Source organism: Monodon monoceros, unplaced genomic scaffold (assembly GCF_005190385.1).
Source record: "Monodon monoceros isolate NGI ecotype Baffin Bay Population unplaced genomic scaffold, NGI_Narwhal_1 Super_Scaffold_5, whole genome shotgun sequence".
In the NCBI taxonomy this organism is placed as follows: domain Eukaryota; kingdom Metazoa; phylum Chordata; class Mammalia; order Artiodactyla; family Monodontidae; genus Monodon; species Monodon monoceros.
The window spans coordinates 113,529,850-113,549,342 of NW_021703782.1; the positions used below are offsets into that span (position 1 = coordinate 113,529,850).

The 19,493-nt window shown below is 51.6% G+C and overlaps 2 protein-coding genes across 6 annotated transcripts; both read right to left on the reverse strand.

The window, feature by feature from the left end:
• Positions 1-505: 505 nt before the first annotated feature.
• Positions 506-12,659, reverse strand: ZNF34 (zinc finger protein 34). Of its 5 annotated transcripts, none has more exons than XM_029202266.1 (6): positions 12,591-12,659; positions 6,483-6,805; positions 5,903-5,989; positions 5,490-5,616; positions 4,976-5,086; positions 506-2,932 (listed from the first exon to the last, which is right to left on the reverse strand). In XM_029202266.1, the coding sequence occupies exons 3-6, from the start codon at positions 5,933-5,935 to the stop codon at positions 1,569-1,571; spliced, it is 1,635 nt and encodes a 544-aa protein (XP_029058099.1). In that variant the 5' UTR covers positions 5,936-5,989; positions 6,483-6,805; positions 12,591-12,659; the 3' UTR covers positions 506-1,568. The 5 variants fall into 5 exon arrangements, with proteins under 5 accessions (XP_029058099.1, XP_029058097.1, XP_029058096.1 ...); XM_029202264.1 differs by lacking the exon at positions 12,591-12,659 and adding an exon at positions 6,350-6,402 and having other exon boundaries at positions 6,483-7,287; XM_029202263.1 differs by lacking the exon at positions 12,591-12,659 and adding an exon at positions 6,350-6,402 and having other exon boundaries at positions 5,903-6,081; positions 6,483-7,287.
• Positions 12,660-14,239: 1,580 nt separating this feature from the next.
• Positions 14,240-16,691, reverse strand: RPL8 (ribosomal protein L8). Its single transcript, XM_029202298.1, has 6 exons — positions 16,647-16,691; positions 16,265-16,411; positions 16,043-16,184; positions 15,576-15,794; positions 14,661-14,776; positions 14,240-14,432 (listed from the first exon to the last, which is right to left on the reverse strand). The coding sequence occupies exons 2-6, from the start codon at positions 16,400-16,402 to the stop codon at positions 14,274-14,276; spliced, it is 774 nt and encodes a 257-aa protein (XP_029058131.1). The 5' UTR covers positions 16,403-16,411; positions 16,647-16,691; the 3' UTR covers positions 14,240-14,273.
• Between the last annotated feature and the right edge of the window lie 2,802 nt (positions 16,692-19,493).

Genomic DNA, 19,493 nt, shown 5'->3' on the forward strand with positions numbered 1-19,493 from the left:
AAATGGTCAAAAAGCACATGAGGGCTTCCCTGGTGGCGCAGTGGTTGAGAGTCCGCCTGCCGATGCAGGGGACACGGGTTCGAGCCCTGGTCTGGGAGGATCCCACATGCCGCGGAGCAACTGGGCCCGTGAGCCATGGCCGCTGAGCCTGCGCGTTCAGAGCCTGTGCTCTGCAACAAGAGAGGCCACAGCAGTAAGAGGCCTGCGCACCGCGATGAAGAGTGGCCCCCGCTCGCCACAACTAGAGAAAGCCCTCACACAGAAACGAAGACCCAACACAGCCAAACATAAATAAATAAATTTTTTAAAAAAAAGGTTTGAGCCAGATTGTAAAGCCATTTAAAAAAAAAAAAAAAAAGCACATGAAAAGATGCTCAATATCATTAGTCATCATGGAAATGCAAAACAAAACCACAGTGAGTTACCACTTCACACCCATTAGGATGACTATGAACAAAATAATGGAAAAATAACAAGTATTGACAAGGATGTAGAGAATCCGGAGCCTTCGTCAATTGCTAGTGTGGATATAACACAGTACTGCCATTGTGGAAGAGTGTGGCCATTCTTCAGAAATTTAAACATAGAATTACCATATGATCCAGCAGTTTTACTCCTAGGATTATACCCCAAAGTACTGAAAGTAGGGAAAGTACAAGTACAGATCTGTATACCAATGTTCATAGCAGCATTATGCACAATAATCAACAGGCAGAAACACCCAAGTAATCTATCAACAAATGATGGGTAAACAAAACATGGTATCTACAAACAGTGCAGTTATTATTCAGCTGTAAAGAAAGAATGTTGTCCTGACACCTGCTACAACACGGATGAACCTTGAGGACATTATGCTAAGTGAAATAAGCCAGGACATAAAGGGCAAATGTTGTATGACCTCACTTATATGACGTACTTAGAATAGGTAAATTCTCTGAGACAGAAAAATGGAAAGGGGGAGAGTGAAGAGTTACTGTTTAATGGGTGCAGAGTTTCTGTTTCAGATAAACCAGTTTGGAAACAGATTTGCTGATGGCTATACAATATTGTGAATGTATCTAATGCCACTGAATTGTACAGTCAAAAATGGTTTAAATGGTACATGTAACGTTGTGTATTATTTTACCACAATAAAAAAGGCAATTATTAATTCTATTAAGTGATACAGAAAAGTATGAATATGCCAATTTTTTAAAATTTACAACGTGTAAAACAATGTAAACACATAGATCTCTCCAGTGTGAGTTTTCTAGGATTGAGGAAACGAGCTGCACAGAAAGCACCACAGTACTTCTCTTGAGGATGCTGTTTGGTGTGTCTGGATGAAACCTACACCGGGCGCAGTGGTGGTGAGTTCTCTTTGTCTAAGGGGAAGCTACAGGAGTTTCTCCTATTTGCTTACGTTTCTCACTCGATTTCTCTAAAGTGACCATGCACTGCTTCTGTTTTAAGACTTTTTTTAATTAGAAATGCCCTTTCACCTGTGACAACACTATGTGGACAGCAGGTAAAGGGCTGGGTGGGTCACATGCAGGAAGTGCACAGCAGACCTCAGGGGCCTCCCCCAGTCATGGGGAAAAGTCTTCCCGGAGGTGAATCCTCTGATGCTGGGACATGTTGGAGCTGTGCCGGAAGGCCTTGCCACACTCGCCGCATGTGTATGGCTTCTCCCCGGTGTGGATCCTCCGGTGCTGCAGGAGGTATGTGCCCTGGCTGAAGGCTTTCTTGCAATCAGTGCATTTGTACGGCTTCTCTCCGTGGTGTGACCTCTGATGGTGGATGAGTCTGGAACTGTTGTGGAAGGCCTTCCCACACTCACCACACTTGTAGGGTTTCTCTCCCGTGTGGATCCTCTGATGCTGGATGAGGTGGGTGCTCTGGCTGAAGACTTTGCCACAGTCATTGCATTCATAGGGCTTTTCTCCGGTGTGGCTTCTCTGATGTTCAACAAGCTTGGTTTTTTGGATGAAGGCTTTCTCACATTCATTACATTTATAGGGTTTTTCTCCAGTGTGAATTCTTTGATGTTGAATAAGGTTAGAACTCTGGGTAAAGCCTTTGCCACATTCTTTGCACTCGTATGGCTTCTCTCCAGTGTGAGTCCGACGATGTCGGATGAGGATTGAGCCGTCACTGAAGGCCTTCCCACAGTCGTTGCACTTGTAGGGCTTCTCTCCAGTGTGGATCCTCTGGTGATAAATGAGGGACGAGTAGGCACTGAAGTGCTTCCCACACTCACTACACTTGTAGGGCTTCTCCCCAGTGTGGATCCTCTGATGCTTCATGAGATTGGGCCTCTGATTGAACGTCTTCCCGCACTCATCGCAGCGGTAGGGGATCTCCCCGGAGTGCATCCTGCGATGATTGATGAGTTCGCAGCTCTGGTGGAAGGCTTTCCCACACTCGTCGCACTTGTAGGGCTTCTCTTCGCTGTGTAGCCGCTGGTGCTTGGCAAGGTTAGCACTGTACCTGAAGGCTTTCCCACAGCAACCACAATAATGCAATTTTTTTCCAATAGGAATTTTGTGATCTTCTTTAACAGCTAAATTTGCAGTGAAAACTTCCCCTAAATCACGCACCATATTTGTTTTTTTGGACCTGTGTACACGCTTATGGTTATTAAGATACGATCTCTGTTCAAAACTCTGCTCACATATATCGCATTTGTGAGGTCTCTGATCAGGGAGAGGGCTTGACCCCAACCTGAGGTTTCCCCCAGACTCCAGGCCACTCTCCTTGTTGGCCAGTGTGACTGGCCTGGGGCCTCTCTGCTCCACAGGCCCGTCCATGCTCCCCTCTGGCTCCCTGACATGCTCACAGGCTTCTCCCGGCTCAGGTCCCTGGAGAACACTCCCCCTGAGTCGGTCCAGTTCTTCCCCATAGAGCATCTCGCCTGAAGTCAACTCCTGATTCTCAGTCCTGGTCCCATGAGCTGAAACAACAAATGGAACACCTCAGGGTCACCTGGAAGGAAGGTATAACGATGCTGCTGACCACCTGTGAAGTACCATCTCCATCATCTCCAAAGTCACAAAAACACCATCTCCAAAGTCTTGCAGACATGAAAGCCTGGAGCCCAGAGGCTTAAAAGCCTTGCCCAGGGCTGCAATCTCGCGGCAGCACAAGCATCCGCCCAACTCTTAACCCCCACACCATTCCTGCCTGCCTTCTGCCCACAGAGCATGCTTGGCTGGGACTGCAGGATACCTGTCCTCATCACAAAAGGACAGAAGATGGAAGCTTCATAGCATCATGGAAACCAGAGCAAGGAGGGGTCCCAAAACTCATGAAGGATATCTGACAAAGAAATTAAAGCTGAGCGAGTGTAAGGATGCCTAACAATAGCTAATCCACCCCAAAATCCATGGTGGGAAAACCAGCTGCCTCCCCAGAAGGGCAGAGAGTAGAGCTCATGCCAACTGAGGAAGAGAGGATAGAGCACACAGAGGCTGGGTCCCTCAGCCCTCCCTAGCAGGCCACGCCCATTCCCAGGGCTCTTCCCAGGGGCCTGAGAGGCCAGGAGCCACCAGCACCTTAAACTCAAGATGCAACACGGGATGCCCTCAAGTCTGAGGCCCATGTCTCCACCCTTTCTTCCCTGACGAGGCACACAGTGACTCCACTTGCAGGAATACACTCACCAGAAATGCATTCTCTGTGAGCCAAGACACGCACACACACACAGCCCCAAAATGGGGACAACCAAATGCCCTGCAGAAGTACAATGGAAAATACTTGTGGTGTGTTCATGACAGAACAGCGAACAGACTGAACAAACGTCATACAACATGGCAGGCTCACCACATGCAGGTGCCCCATAGGAGTCAGACAGAAGGGCCGGTGGGGAGCAGTGAGAAATGACGGAGGAGGCCCTGTGGGCTCCCAGGGAACTAGATATGTTCTCTATTTTGATCTGGATGATGGATTTTCGTAAAAATCGACTGAGCTGTAAATAGGGTCTGTCCCATTTCTGTAAGTATTTATATTTGAATAAATAAATTTACAAACGTGAAATTCAAGTTCTTTGAGCCAATAGTTCCTTCCTAGGACATCAGCAAGACACCTGCAAAAAGTCACTCATCAGCGTTCTCTGTGGCAATGGACCCAGAGGACACCATTCCCCACAGCACACCATTCCCCACAGCACTTCCACTGAGAGCAGTGACCGCAGCTCATGTGCACAGAAATAGAAATGCATTCAGTGAAAAATCCAGCGACCCTTCAATGCACACAGATCACTGCATTCCTGTTAGGAAGCGATGTCTGTGTGCAGGTACAGACCAAACTTCACTGGAAAATGGACAGCACGTACACACCGGAACACATTTGTATTTGGGTGCTGAAATCTGGGGTGATGTGTACTCCCTCCCTTTCCTATAATGGCCTGTAATCATCTAGTAGGTTAACTTAGAAGAGGGCAAACGAAGCGATGTTCTCCATCCCTATGGCCCTGCCTGACGGTCTGACGCCCCTCGGAGGGCATGAGCCCTGGACAGCAGGGCTCCATGGAGTCCTGGGGGCCTGGCCTTCCTTCACAGCACACCCGAGTGCCTTCCCCTCTTCTCCTCCACCAACACTGCCCCCTCTTACCCTCCTAGAAGATTCAGCTCAAGAATCACCCTATAAATAAGCAACAAGGATATACTGTGCTGCACAGGGAAACATAGCCATTACCTTGTAGCAACTTTAAATGAAGTATAATCTGTAAAAATACTGAATCGCTACACTGGACACCTGAAACTAACAGAATATTGTAAATCAACTATACTTCAACTAAAAGAAAGAAAAAGTCACCCCACTGTGGCACCCAGGCTGGCAAAGGTGACCCGGGTTTCAGCAGAGGCCACTCCCAGGGCTACTGCACTGGCCATAATGCATCCTCCTCCAAATTCATGAGTCGGCTGACACTACATATCATGGACCCCCACACATGCTTGTTCAGCAAGTGAGTCAGGGAGTCAGCCCCCCTACGCACCTGAGCCATCGATGTTCGGTCGCTCTCTCCCCTGCACGTCCGGGACCCACGGCTCATCCCCTCGCTCCAACTGTGTAATCACCTCTGGCTTGGGGCCTGCAGGTCCAGCTCCTGGGAAGGAGACGGGGCCTGGGGTTGATGCCAAGGACACAGTGTGGGGTCACCCTGGGACTGGCGGGGGAGAGGACACACAGGTACAGGGGGTGATGGGAAGTCTGGAAACTCCCTGGAGAGGTGGACGTGGTCATGAAGATGAAGATCTGAGCACAGGGGACTCTCTCCACCAGGAGGTGCACCTACATTGGGCCTGGGGCAGGGAGGCAGTCTTATCCGGTGCTGGCGAACCCAGCCCCACCCAGGGCCCTCCTCTGTGCAGACCAGGCCTGCCTGGGAAGGGACGAGGGTCAGTGACACCCATCTCTGGGCCCAGGGGATGAGGCCCCCAGCCCAGCCCCTGCTGAGCCCTGAGCCCCCAGGACTATTCCCTGAGTTGCATCCCAGGAAGGGGCCTCACCCAGCGAGACCAGGTTCCTGTAGGTTTCCAGCATCACATCCCTGTAGAGGCCCTTCTGAACAGGGCCCAAACGGCCCCACTCCTCCCTGGAGAGGAGCACGGCCACGTCCTCGAAGGTCACTTCAGCCTGGAACAACAAGAGCTGCTGCAGGCCCAAGCGTGGCTCAGGCTGGGCCCGGGCTAGAGAAGCAGCACAGGGGTGATCACAGGCCTGATCCCTCAGCGTGGCCCTAGGGGGTGACCTGACCCCTTGGCTGCTGAGCCAGCTCACTCAGGGAGGTTGGGGGATTCCCAGGGTCACCCTTCCTCTTCTCAGCGCCCCACAGCAGAGACGCCTGACAGTGTTTGTTGAGGCCAAGCAGACAGGGAAGCCCTGGGAGACCTCACGCCTTCCGGGGAAAACAGATGCTCACCTGGGGCAGGGCAGAGAGATGCAAAGCTGCCATCGCCTAGTACCCTGGGCTTCCCGGGGATTGAGGCAGGAGCCAGTCACTCAGGTGCTGAGGGAAGAGAGAGGAACATGTGGAGGTCCAGCCTGGCCCCTCCTGCAGCCGCAGCCTCAGGGCTCGACCTTCCGGGCAGACTCTGCTCCCTGCAGACACGTACAACATTTCAGGTCATCTGCCCCCATCTCCTCCCGGGCACCAAGTAGTCTCATTCAGGAGGAGGATAGAGACAGTCATTCACTTTAAATGAAAGAATAAAGATAACACATTAAGGGCTGAGGAAAAAAAAGGAGTGAAAAAAAAAAAATCAATAGAAAGCATAAAGCAAAGTCAAAGATGAGGCAAAAAATACAAAACTAGTAGAAACAAGACCAATGGATGTGTAACAGTTAGAAGTAAAAGGATTAAGCTCACCTACTGGAAGCACAAGACTCTCCAATTAGATACACAAAATGCACGTATATAACCTAAAATAACACAGAAAGGCTAAATATAAGACAGACCAAAGAAACACTAATTAAAATAAAGCTATAATAGCTATATTTACCTTTTCTGTATCTTTAAAGCTCTTTATTGGAGTATGACGTTTATACAGCAGAGTCGACAACCCGAACACACAGCTCGAGGGGCCCGGCCCACAGAACCAGGCCCTGGCAGCCCTGCCGCCGCTGCAGGCTCTGCCTCCTTGCCGGCCTCCCAGGAGAGCCTCTGCCGGGCTCCTGGCAGCACAGATCAGCGCCCTGCGGACTCTGTCAGAGGGGCTATGCCTTCTGCACTCCGTGCTGCCTTCTTCCCCTTAGCACGGTGTTTGCGAGCTGAACATGCTTTGCTGCATGTGCCTTTGCGATGTTTATACCAATCAAAACAAGACTGAAAGCAAAAATCATTATTAGGAACAAAAGCAGACACCGGGTATTAATAAAACGAAAAATCCACCAAAAGCTGTAATTACAAACGTGTATCTACAAACAAATCCTTGAAGCGTAGAAAGCCAAAGCTAAGTGCAGTGCCAAAGAGAAACGTGCAAACCCTCCCCTGGAATGAGAGATTTTAACACACTTCCCTCAGAAATGAGTGGACCAAATAGAAGATACTTAAAGCACAGAGAATACACTTTTTCAAAATGTACACTGAAATTGTAAGAAACAACACATACCAGGCAAAAAAGAAAGTTTCAAAATATTCCAGGGACTTCCCTGGTGGTCCAGTGGTAAAGAATCTGCCTTCCAATGCAGGGGATGTGGGTTTGATCACTGCTCGGAGAACTAAGATCCCACATGCCACGGGGCAATTAAGCCCACGTGCCACAACTTCTGAGTCCACACGCCCTGGAGCCTGCGCGCCACAACTAGAAGACAAAACCCACACACCACAACTAGAGAGAAGCCCACACGCCGCAACAAAGAGCCCGCACACCGCAACAAAAGATCCCGCAGGCCACAACTAAGACCAAACGCACCCAAAAATAAATAAAATAAAATAAATAAATAATAAAAAATATGGGCTTCCCTGGTGGCGCAGTGGTTGAGAGTCCGCCTGCCGATGCAGGGGACACGGGTTCGTGCCCCGGTCCGGGAAGATCCCACATGCAAGGGAGGGGCTGGGCCCGTGAGCCACGGCCGCTGAGCCTGCGCGTCTGGAGCCTGTGCTCCACAACGGGGGAGGCTGCGGCAGTGAGAAGCCCGCATACCGCAAAAAAAAAAATAATAATAATAATTAACAAATCTTAAAAAATGTGTGTGGGTGTATATATATATACATATATATGTGTGTGTGTGTATATATATATGTATATATATAAAACACAAAAAGTTCCAAAGGCTGATATCATTTGGCAAACTTTCATATTGTTGTTCCACTAGAAATATCTGACTTAAAAAAGGACCCCCCCCTTCAAGAAAAACATAGAAATGGAAATTAAGGTGGAAATGGAAACAGAGACTACCTAAGGGAAACCTTAATGCACTTATTTTAACAAAGAGATTGAAATAATAATCTAAGCGTTCAACAAGAAACCAGGCACAGAAAAAGAAAGCAATTCAAGGAAAGAAGATGAAAAAAAAATAAACACAGTTTAAAGAAACAGAAAATAATCTCAAACTTGGTTCTTTGAAAATACTAATAAAATACACAAATGTCTGGCAAGTCCAATGTGGGGAAGGGGAAAAGGTGGGAAAGGAAATACTATTAAGAACAAAAAAGGGAACACAACTCTACATACCACACATTAAGAGTGGTGGTTCTCAGAGTGCAGGTCAAGACCCTGGCACTCCTAGCACTCAAGTCTGTTTCATAACAACGCTAAGGGAACACAACAGAAGCATTAGCATTAGTCAGCGACAAGAGGCAGATGCTTGCTCCCTCACCCAGCTGCTATGTAACAGTGTACCAAAGACCCTAGCCAATGCATTAAGTCACAGAAAAAGAAATAGAAGCTGCAGTTCCGTGGTTAGGACTCCGTGCTTCCACTGCAAGGGACACGGGTTTGATCCCAGGTTGGGGAACTAAGATTCCACATGCCACCACGCAACCAAAACAAAAAAGAAGAAGAAAAAAGACAATCTACATAGAAAATCCGAGAGTATCAACCTAGTGTTGGGATGATAAAAGTTCAACAGGATTGCCATATACAAGGTCAATAGGCTAATTAATATCACTCCCATATACTAACAATCAGCAACCAAAAAAAACAGCATTCCTAACAGCTACAAAAACTATACAGCACCTACGAAAGCTAACAAAACAAATGTAACTGTATGGACAAGATGATAAAACTTCACTGAAGGACACACACATAAAAAAACAAAACCTATGGAGAAACAGACAACGTTCATAAACAGGAGGGCTCAATATCACAAAAATGTCATTTCTCCCCAAATGAATCTATTAATTCTGTACAAGCAAAACTGCAACGGGACAGCTCATATCTGACCAAAATGACTCTAAATATCACAAGAGTAATGATCTAAGATTAACCAAGGCAATGCCAAAGAAGAACTAAGGCAGAGCCATGCCCTACCAGATATCAAGTCTTATTATAAGGCTGTGGTAATAAAAGTGAGATACAGCTTTCCCTAGGTGTCCATGCAGAATTGATTCCAGGACCCCAACAGGATACCAAAATTTAAAAATACTCAACTCCCTTATATAAAATGGCATAGTATTTGCATATAACCCACACACATACACATCCCCCGTATACTTTAAATCATCTCTAGATTACTTACAATACTTAACACAATGTAGATGCTATGTAAATAGTTGCAGATACAATAGAAATACTATGTAAAGACTTGCCAGGTGGGTCTTCCCTGGTGGCGCAGTGGTTAGGAATCCACCTGCTGATGTAGGGGACACGGATTCGACCCTGGTCAGGGAAGATCCCACACGCCACGGAGCAACTAAGCCTATGTGCCACAACTACCGAGCCTGCGCTCTAGAGCCCGCGTGCCACAACTACTGAAGCTCGCGTGCCTAGAGCCTGTGCTCCGCAACACAGAGAAGCCACCGCAACGAGAAGCCTGCGCACCACAATGAAGAGTAGCTCCCACTCACCGCAACTAGAGGAGGCCCGTGCGCAACAACGAAGACCCAACGCAGCCATAAATAAATAAATAAATAAATAAATAAAAATTTATACAAAGTTGCTAGGTGTAGCAAATCCAAGTTTTACTTTTTGGAACTTTCTGCAATTTTTTTTCTTCCAACACTTTCAATCCTCGGTTGGTTGAATCCACAGATGCAGAACCCACAGATACAGAGGGCTGATTGTAAGAGCACAGGAAAGAGGATAATGGAACAGATCCACGCATATATTAATGACACACTTGCAATGTTAAGAGCAATGCACCGTTCAGTAAATGAAGCTGGCACAACTGAATTTCCACAGGGAAGTAAAATTAGATCCTGCCTTCCATGGCACACAAAAATACATTTCAGACAGGCTGAAGGCCTAAATGTTTCTTTAAAATGTTTACAGCTATTATAAGGAAATAATACAGAAAACACACCATCCATAAAGGAAAAGTTGCTTAATTTTACTCCATCAAAAAAACCTTCTGTACAAGACACCACAAAATTAGAAGCAAACTGGGACTTCCCTGGTGGTCCAGTGGCTGAGACTCCACGCTCCCAATGCAGGGGGTCTGGGTTCAGTCCCTGGTCAGGGAACTAGATCCCACATGCCACAACTAGCAGTTCGAATGCCGCAACTAAAGATCCCGCAGGTGGCAACGAAGATCCCGAGTGCCACAGCTAAGAGTAGCCCCCGCTCTCAGCAACTAGAGAAAATCCATGTGCAAGCGAAGACCCAATGCAGCCAAAAATTAAATAAATGAATAAATTAATTAATTTTTAAAAAACCCACAAGGAGGGGCTTCCCTGGTGGCGCAGTGGTTAAGAATCCGCCTGCCAATGCAGGGGACACGGGTTCGAGCCCTGGTCCGGAAAGATCCCACATGCCATGGAGCAACTAAGCCCGTGAGCCACAACTACTGAGCCTGTGCTCTAGAGCCCACAAGCCACAACTACTGAGCCTGCGTGCCACAACTACTGAAGCCCACGTGCCTAGAGCCTGTGCTCTGCATGCAACAAGAGAGGAGCCCACTGCAATGAGAAGCCCGCACACCGCAACAAAGACCCAATGCAGCCAAAAATAAATAAAATTAATTTAAAAAAAACCAAAACACAAGGAGATACCACTTCACACTTGTTAGAATGGCTACTCTCAAAAAGCAAAAGAGGAACTTTCCTGGTGGCACAGTGGTTAAGAATCCACCTGCCAATGCAAGGGACATGGGTTCGATCCCTGGTCTGAGAAGATCCCACATGCCACAGAGGAACTAAGCCCATGCGCCACAACTACTGAGCCCGAGTGCCACACTACTGAAGCCCGCGCGCCTATAGAGCCCGTGTTCCACAACAAGAGAAGCCACCACTTGCCGCAACTAGAGAAAGCCCGTGTGCGGCAATGAAGACCCAATGCAGCCAAAAATTAATTAATTAATTTTTAAAAAAGAACATCCTTTACCTTTTAAAAGAAAAAAGCAAAAGATAAGCATTGGTGAGGATTTAGAGAAAAGGGAACCCTTACACACTGTTGGTGGAAATGTAAATTGGTGCATCAACTATGAAAAACAGTATGAAGGTTCCTCAAGAAATTGTAAGTAGAACCACCATATGATCCAACAATCCTACTTCTCAGTATATATCCAAAGGAAATGAAATCTGGAGCTCAAAGTGAGATCTGCACTCCCGTGTTCACTGCAGCATTATTCACAACAGCTAAGGCATGGAAACAACCTAAATGTCTGTCCATGGATGAAAGGATAAAGTAAATGTGGCAAAAAGTAAATAAAAAACAAGGAAGAAAAATGTGGCATATATATACAGTGGAATATTATTCAGTCATAAAAAAAGAAGGAATTCCTGCCATTGGCAACAACATGGATGAACCTGGAGAGCATTATACTAGGTGGAATAAGCCAGACACAGAAAGACAAACGCTGCATGACCTCACTTATACATGGTATCTAAAACAGTCCAAATCATAGACTCAAGGAGTAGAATGGTGGTCGCCAGGGTTTGGGGATTAATGAAAATGGACATGTTGGTCAGAGTACAAACATTCAGTTATGCAAGATGAATAAGTTCTGGAGAGTTAGTGAACAGCCAGGTAACTATAATCAACAATATTGTATTATATACTTTGAAATTTGCTGAGTAGATTTTTTTTTTTTTTTTTAATTTAGGCTGCTACGGGTCTTAGTTGCGGCATGCGAACTCTTAGTTGCGGCATGCGGGATCTGGTTCCCTGACCAGGGGTCAAACCCAGGCCCCCTGCATTGGAAGTGCGGAGTCTTAGCCACTGGACCGCCAGGGTTTTTAACAGTTTTCTTAAATTACAAAAAAAAGGGCGGGGGAGTGGGTGGGTTTGAAAAAACTAGCAAAAAGAGAACTGGCAATCCCAGTCCCTGACGTTTGCTAATCCATTCTCTGTACTTAAGTTTTAACGAAAAGGATTTTTTAATGCTACATTTTAAAAGCACAAAACAATGGGGCAAATAAAAAGGTTTCAGACCTTGAATAAAAGCCTCTAGAAAGAGAAACAAAAATTTGGCTACTGGGAGAAAGGCTTCCGTGGGCCAGAAGCAGAAGGGTGGGAAGGAAGGGAGATACGTCCGGTGGGGCGGGGTGCGGGGCCCGCAGGGCCGCGGGGGAAATACGGAGGCGGGCTGACGCTGGAGGTGACGGGAGTGTGCACGGGCATGAACCCCCCCGAGCTGGAGACCCGCGAGGAGGGTTCCGGGGGCGGAACGAGTTGGGGGCGGAGGGGAGCACAACAGTGCGAGGCCGGCGCGCGCGGCGCCTGGTTACCGGCGGCATCTCGCGCCGCGGAAGCAGCCCCTTGGGGCGACCCGAGAGGGGAGTCCGGTGGAGAGACCCCAGGGCGGGCTTGGGACCGGTGACGGAGACTCCGCGGCGGGAGAGGGGCCTGGCGAGGAACGACCCCGACCGGGGGAGAACAGTAGGGTTCGGAGCCTTGCAGTGGGACCCGGGGCGGGAGCTCTCGGTGTCGAGGGGAGGGTCCGCGCTCCGCGCCCGGGAGGCCCAGCCGCCGCCGCCGCCGCCCCCGCCCCCACCGACCCACACTCACCTCAGCGCCGCCCAACGGCAGCCTGCACGACCAGGCCCCGCCTGCTGCTGCGGCCCAGCCGACCGAAACCCGACCGGAAGTGACTTGGCCCTCCTCCCGGATCCCGGCGGAAGACGCCTTAGGGTCGCTCTGGGAAACGGACGCCGCGTCTCGGTGGTCGGCCGCCTCGAGGAAAGTAGAAGCTGCATCGTAGATCGGGAACGCTGCCACCAGGTGGCAGTCTGGAACCACGACCCCCAGGCTTCGCAGCGAAGGCAAGGCGGAGGCTTCGGTGACCAGCAGATTTCCAGTAATTCTCCTTTTCAGTGAAACTCAAGGCACTGCAACCAACAAAACTTCAGGCAGGCCCTTTCCTTTGCAGCTAAAGGCAGAAAGCCACGCCCTTTCTCAGGGCCATGTGAAGAGGATACTTACTAGTCAAAGCAGCCCGTTTTAGTTTAACCCACTGCCCCCAGCCCCAACTCCTGAACCCCGCATGCCTAGAGCCCGTGCTCTAGGGTATAAATGGGGCCCAGTGTCCACTCAGGGTCTGAGTGGCCGAATGCTCCTGGAGCAAACTCTCCCTGTTGGCCAGTCCCCTGGACAAAGCCCCAGGCCACTTTACCCAGAAGGGAGCAATACTGCAAGCAGGTTATGGTTCAGGCGAACATGTCCAGTGCCCTTTCCTTCAGAAGGAACCATTGCCCTCCTCTCATGACCGAGGTCCTAGCCCTACTGGGTCACTGTCTAGGCGTGGGTGGCATAGGACACGTGGGGCCCCAGGAAGGCAAGACTAGAACTGAGGTTCGCACTAGAGACAGGTATGAACCATGAAAACAAGTAGCCACCTGGCAACCAGTGAGGCCCTACCACCCAGGAGGAACCCTGCCAGTCTCCCGGAACAGCCAAGGGGACCAGTTCTCATGCGTGAGACTCAGGAAGGTGGCTGCCAGAGACTCCAGCCAGTGCCCTTGCACCCACTCTGTAAAGGTGCATCCCACCTCAGCCTGCCATCCACCCTTGCTGTCCCAATCGGCCTACCACTCACTCCAGTGGTCAGTTAAACACATTGGCTTGCAGCTCCTGCTTTCACATCAGCTCACAAGGGGTACCACTAGGGGCAGGGGGCTCTGGCTGGCCTCTGGGAAGCAAGTGTCCTGGTCCTGAGGCACTGATGGGCCTCCACTCCCACTCTGGTGCCCAGTCTGCCCTGGCTCTATCAGCTTTGACCAGTCCATCATTTAGTCTGGGACAAGGTGCTAGTGGGCTATTGCCAAAAAGGAAGCCCATCTGTTGAGAAACTAGTCTGGTCCTTCCATTGCAAGGCAGCACCCCTGCTCTCCAGCCTGTGGCTCCAGGGACACCACTCTCTCACCCAATAGCACCCAAACCCTCATCCAGATTCTCCAAGTGCTCAAGACAAGTTAGTGAACGGAGGTTTGGGGGCTACACTCCTTGTGAGTGGGCTTCTCTGCTCCATGTGCAGGTGGTGGGGGATTCCAGGAGTCAAGATGTGAAGCAACCCAGCAGCCCCACCTTCTCTCTCCAAAGCTTCCACTGTTCACTAGTGCAACTACTTCATCTTCCTCCTTCCTCCCTATGTGGAACACCAGGGCACTCCTCCCAGCAGGGACCCTTCCCTCTGAAACCATGGAAAAGCGCAGCTCAACTGTGAAAAAGACAAACTTTATTGAGCCCCCAGCCCTAATTCTCTTTCTCCTGCACAGTCTTGGTTCCCCGGAGACGCCCAGTCCGGCGGGCAGCAATGAGACCCACTTTCCGGCCAGCAGGGGCATCTCTGCGGATGGTAGAGGGTTTGCCGATGTGCTGGTGGTTGCCACCTCCGAAGGGATGCTCCACAGGCTGCGGGAAGAGGGAAGTGGTGTTGGGGGTGGCCCCGACCTGCCTCAGGAGGGCTTGGGGAAGGGTATAATCAACCAGCCTGTGCTTACAAACCATCACCCAGAGCCTCACAGTACAGATCCCCCACCACAGAGAAGAGGGAACACTACAGTTAGGAGCCTGTCCACCCCATCTCACAGCCCCAGTACACTGAATACCCCCGCCACTGTCCATTTCTGGGCCACTTACATTCATGGCCACACCCCGCACGCGTGGCCAACAATTCCTCTTTGCCTTATACTTGTGGTAGGCACGGCCGGCCTTCAGAATGGGCTTGTCAATGCGGCCACCTCCAGCCACCACACCTGTTGGAGACCAAGGACCTCAGGGAGATGTATCACACCCTGCCCAGCACTGGGGGACCCTCCCATCAGGCAGAGCATCCCCTGCTCGGTCCGTGCCAGTGTCCCACCCCCGTGTGTCATACAGCATCACATGTTCCCAGGAACCTCAGAAATGCCTCGAAACCATCACCAAGCACCAAGTCCCCTTGCAGCCTATCAGCTGACAAGTTTCTTCAGGCGCTGCAGGGTCGTTAAGCCAGGGCTTTATTCACATCATCTGGAATGCCTGCCTTGATCCACGGTTCTCCAGGAAGTCGTCCCCTTTGCAGGGTCTGACACTGCACTCCTGCAAGCACCTCCCCACCCCAAACAGGACAGCTGACCCAGCCTGCCATTTCTCTGCCATTGTTTTATCCCGTGAGCACATCCTCAAGAGCCTCCCCCATGCAAGACTGGCTTTGCCACATGGATTCAAAGATGTTGACAAAAACCAAAGTAAACAAACTTGGGTTCATGTGCTTTTTTCCTGGGTGCCTTTAAGGAAATCACACATATCTTGGTAGGATGTTAACGGGCAGGGATCACTTAAGTCCAGGTTATCCCCAAGCGCAGACAAGTCTGCCTTAAGAGTCTCAGCGGGTTCAGTCTCATTCAATACCCAACCAGCAGTTAAGTAGGAACTGCTATGCCCGCTTTAGAGCTGTGCTCAAGCTTACACAGCCCACACTTCAGTGAAGCAGGCAGCTGGGTTCCAGGTCCCTATCTAGCTGCTGGCTGTCCACAGGAGACCCACAGCATTCAACTGCCACCTTCCACTCACCAACCACAGCCCTGTTGGCGGAAGAGATGACCTTCTTAGAGCCCGAGGGCAGCTTCACTCTGGTCTTCTTTGTCTCAGGGTTGTGGGAGATGACAGTCGCATAGTTCCCAGAGGCCCTGGCCAGCTTGCCCCGGTCACCAGGTTTCTCCTCCAGACAACACACGATGGTGCCCTCGGGCATGGTGCCCACCGGGAGCACATTGCCGATGTTGAGCTGGGCTGTGAGGGGAAGCAGCAGCAGCCGTCAGTCAACAGCGTAAGGTGGTGTCCTAACCACTGCTTGCCAAAAACAAAGCCAGCGCAGCACTCCACAGCCAGCCTCCTCCTACAGCTCTCCGGGCACCCACCGAGTATGCGTGGCCAAGCAGGTCTGCTGCCTCAGTGTTCCTCCCCCGACCCAAGGCGTAAACCTCAAGGAACCGCAGGTACCTACCCATCGCGATCTTCCATCTAGGCGCGACACTCACCCTTCTTGCCGCAGTACACGAACTGGCCAGTGTGGATGCCCTCGGCGGCGATGAACAACTCCGTCCGCTTCTTAAAACGGTACGGATCCCGGAAGACCACCTTGGCAAGGGGCGCGCCGCGGCCCGGGTCGTGGATGATGTCCTGCGGGCCGAGGCGGCTTGAGTGGCGTGGGTCCCGCCGGGCGCCCCACGCCCCCACCCGCCCCAGCCCGCGCCCCGAACCTTCACGATGCCCTTGATGTAGCCGTGTCGCTCGGCGAAGTCCACGGCGCGCAGACGCGCGGCGCCCTTTCGGTGCTTCACATGCGCGCGGAACACGGACCCGGCGCCCTTCCTCTGCCCACGGATCACGCGGCCCATCGCGGCGGTCTGGGGGCGGCTCATGGTAAGCGGCCGGGCGGCCCAGGCACCCCCACCACCCCGGCTTCAGGGCTCCCGCTCCCCCGGCTCCTCCCTCCAGGTCTCGGCACCCTCCGCGCCCCCCTCCCCGGCCGTGCGACCTGGCGCCTTCTGCAGAGCCGGCTGGGGTCCCTCACGGGCCCTAGGGCACCGCATGGCGCCTAGATGGCACCGGATGGCACCAGACGGCACCAACACGTCCTACCTGCTGCTGGGCACTGCCGAAAGAGGAGACGCGGCCCTTGAGAGCCGCCTTATCTTCCGGGGCGGGGCCGAGAGCCCTTAACCTTCCGGCCAGGAGCGGCGGCCGCCACCGCAAGGCACGCCGGGACTTGTAGTCCTCTCGCGGGGCCTCAGCGCAGGCGAACTGAGGTGGTTGGTCCCGCAGGGCGCAGAGGCTCCGGTGGTTTGGCGGGGATGCTGCTCTCCCGCCGCGGGGCCGTCGAGTGGGCGGGCAAGCCTACCAGAAAGGGAGCCTCCAGTAGGGCACATCTTTCGGGCAGGGGGCTTCTGGAGAAGTGGGAGGGGTCCTTCCAGAGAGGATCCCTGGAATTAGCAGAAGAGGCGGTGGATCCCCTGAGTGAGACCTGTCAGTAGGCGCGGACAGAGAGAGCTTAGTGACCAGGGCAGTGGGTGTGCAGCTGACGCCTGAGGAGTGAGAGCCAGCGAGGTAGGGAGAGAGTGAGGGCAGGGGTCTCAGGGAGCAGAGGGGCTTGCACTCAGGGCTCTGGGGTGGTGTGTTTGCACCAGTGCGGGCAGGTGGGTTTTGCAGGGGTGGAGGCCAGAGAGACATCAGGAGAAGGTGACAGGAGAGGGAAGGAAGGGTCCATGTGGCCACATGCTGAAGCCACAGGGCAGCACGAGGCGCCCGGAGAGACAGCCGACTCTTGGCAGAGATAGCTCATCCGGAGGCAGCACAGCCTACAGCAGGGCCAGGAGCTGAGGGGCACCGGGGCCGCCCTGGGGCAGGGTGACGGGCTCTGGGGTCAGCTCGGGATAGGCCTGGAAGACCAGAAGGGCAGAGGAAGAGTGGGATGGAGGTGGGGACAGTGCTTGGACTTGTGGGCTGTGGGGTCCCTAGGATGGAGTATGGGGGGGCGGCCCTGAGAGAGGCAAGATGGAAACACCACAGACCCTGCCTTCAAGGGACTCCGGTCCAAGTGGGAAAAAAGTTGAGTACAGGGCAGGAGTCAGACGGGAGCAGGTGTGCCAAGGCCTCTCTGTGCTGGGCACAGGCCTGTCACCCGCAGCCCCTGCTGCCCACTTCCTCAGGCCCCCTCCGGCACCTCGTTCATTTTGCTCTCAGGACCCCAAGCCCCTGACCTCCTCAGGTAACACTTCCCTGGGGGACTCAGGGAACTTATGCTTCTGTTCAGGGCTTGGGGTCTCCTGGTTCCTCCTGCCAGCTTTTGAGTCAAGCAAGGCTAAATCCAAAAGGTGATCCTGGAGGTAGCAAAGGAACCTTAGAGCAAGGCTTTGGTACAAACCAACCAATCCAGAGCCCACACTCCCAGCTATCTCCTTTATGAGACTCACACCCCACACCAATGTTTCCCTGCCCTACATCACCCCAGCACCAGGTATGGGACAACTAGAGACCAACCATAACTTGATAACTTGCAGCCTGCTGAAATTATTCAAACACATGATCCTCAGCTTACTCAGCGTGCCTGCTCTGCCTTGCCCATTCTTTCCTGCGGAAACCCCAGTGAAGGCTCTGGACCACACCTTCCCTCCCCTCTTTTGCCTCCTCACCAACCTAGTGCTTCCCTGTGTGGCCCCGTGTGGTGTGCCCTGCCTCCCATTCCAGAGACCCGTAAGTATAAATGTCTTCCTTCACTTCCGAGTCTGCATGTCTTACCATCCCCGATTAAAAGAAACCCGAGGTACATTTTAGCACACCATGAGGTTCCTGAGTGCTCAGGGATGGTGATGGCCTTCAGGGGCTCTGTCTGTTCTGGTTCATTGAAAGTGTTATTGCTCTGGGCCATCTACTAGACTACAGAAAATCTAGTAGATGGCCCAGACTGGCCTTGGAAACACAGCTCTTTGAAAATAATTTTTCTTTTGGCCGCACAGCTTGCGGGATCATAATTCCCTGACCAGGGATTGAGCCTGCACCCTTGGCCATGAAAACGTGGAATCCTAAGCACTGGACCGCCAGGGAATTCCCAAAAATAATTTTTAAACTGGGCTTTTCCCCTGGGAACACTTACAGCTTGGAATCCCAATCGCAGGCTGGAAATAGCTGGAAAGTAATCTGGGTTGGGCCAGAGAAAGGTCACTGTGACCATTTGGGGAACCATGCAGGCCCCTGACATTTTCAAAAAAATATTTATTATTTTTTAAATAATCTTTTAAAATTAATTAATTTATTTATTTATTGGCTGCATTGGGTCTTCGTTGCTGCGCACAGGCTTTCTCTAGTTGTGGCGAGTGGAGGCTACTCTTCGTTGCAGTGCGCGGTCTTCTCATTGCGGTGGCTTCTCTTGTTGCGGAGCACAGGCTTTAGACGTGCGGGCTTCAGCAGTTCTGGCACGAGGGCTCAGTAGTTGTGGCTCGTGGGCTCTAGAGCGCAGGCTCAGCAGTTGTGGCGCACGGGCTTAGTTGCTCCGCGGCGTGTGGGATCTTCCCGGACCAGGGCTCGAACCCGTGTCCCCTGCATTGGCAGGCGGAGTTTTAACCACTGCACCACCAGGGAAGTCCCTAAATATTTATTATTTATTTATTTATTTAGGCTGCTCCGGGTCTTAGCTGCTCGTGAAATCTTTTTTTAGCTGCGGCATGCGGGATCTAGTTCCCTGACCAGGGATGGAACCCCGGCCCCCTGCATCGGGATCACGGAGTCTTAGCCACTGGACAACGAGGGAAGTTCCCCAGGCCCCTTACTGTTAATAGTCTGTTTGCTCAGGATGATGGGACTCAGCCACGGAGGCCCTGGAATGGCCTGCAGTGGGTAGAAGCAGTCTCCTTCACCCCACTCCCAGGCAGCACCCTCAGTGCCCTGGTACCTGCACCTCCCACACTGCCCAGATGTCTGCTGGGTGGACAC

Excerpts from the sequence above, each read along its gene's own strand:
- ZNF34 (XM_029202266.1), bottom strand. The coding sequence starts at position 5,935 with ATGGCAGCTTTGCATCTCTCTGCCCTGCCCCAG. Across the intron at positions 5,617-5,902 it reads ATCTCTCTGCCCTGCCCCAG|GCTGAAGTGACCTTCGAGGA; the intron begins GTGAGCATCTGT and ends TTGTTGTTCCAG. Across the intron at positions 2,933-4,975 it reads ACCGAACATCGATGGCTCAG|CTCATGGGACCAGGACTGAG; the intron begins GTGCGTAGGGGG and ends TTGTTGTTTCAG.
- RPL8 (XM_029202298.1), bottom strand. The coding sequence starts at position 16,402 with ATGGGCCGCGTGATCCGTGGGCAGAGGAAGGGCGCCGGGTCCGTGTTC. Across the intron at positions 16,185-16,264 it reads ACATCAAGGGCATCGTGAAG|GACATCATCCACGACCCGGG; the intron begins GTTCGGGGCGCG and ends CTCGGCCCGCAG. Across the intron at positions 15,795-16,042 it reads CGTGTACTGCGGCAAGAAGG|CCCAGCTCAACATCGGCAAT; the intron begins GTGAGTGTCGCG and ends TTCCCCTCACAG.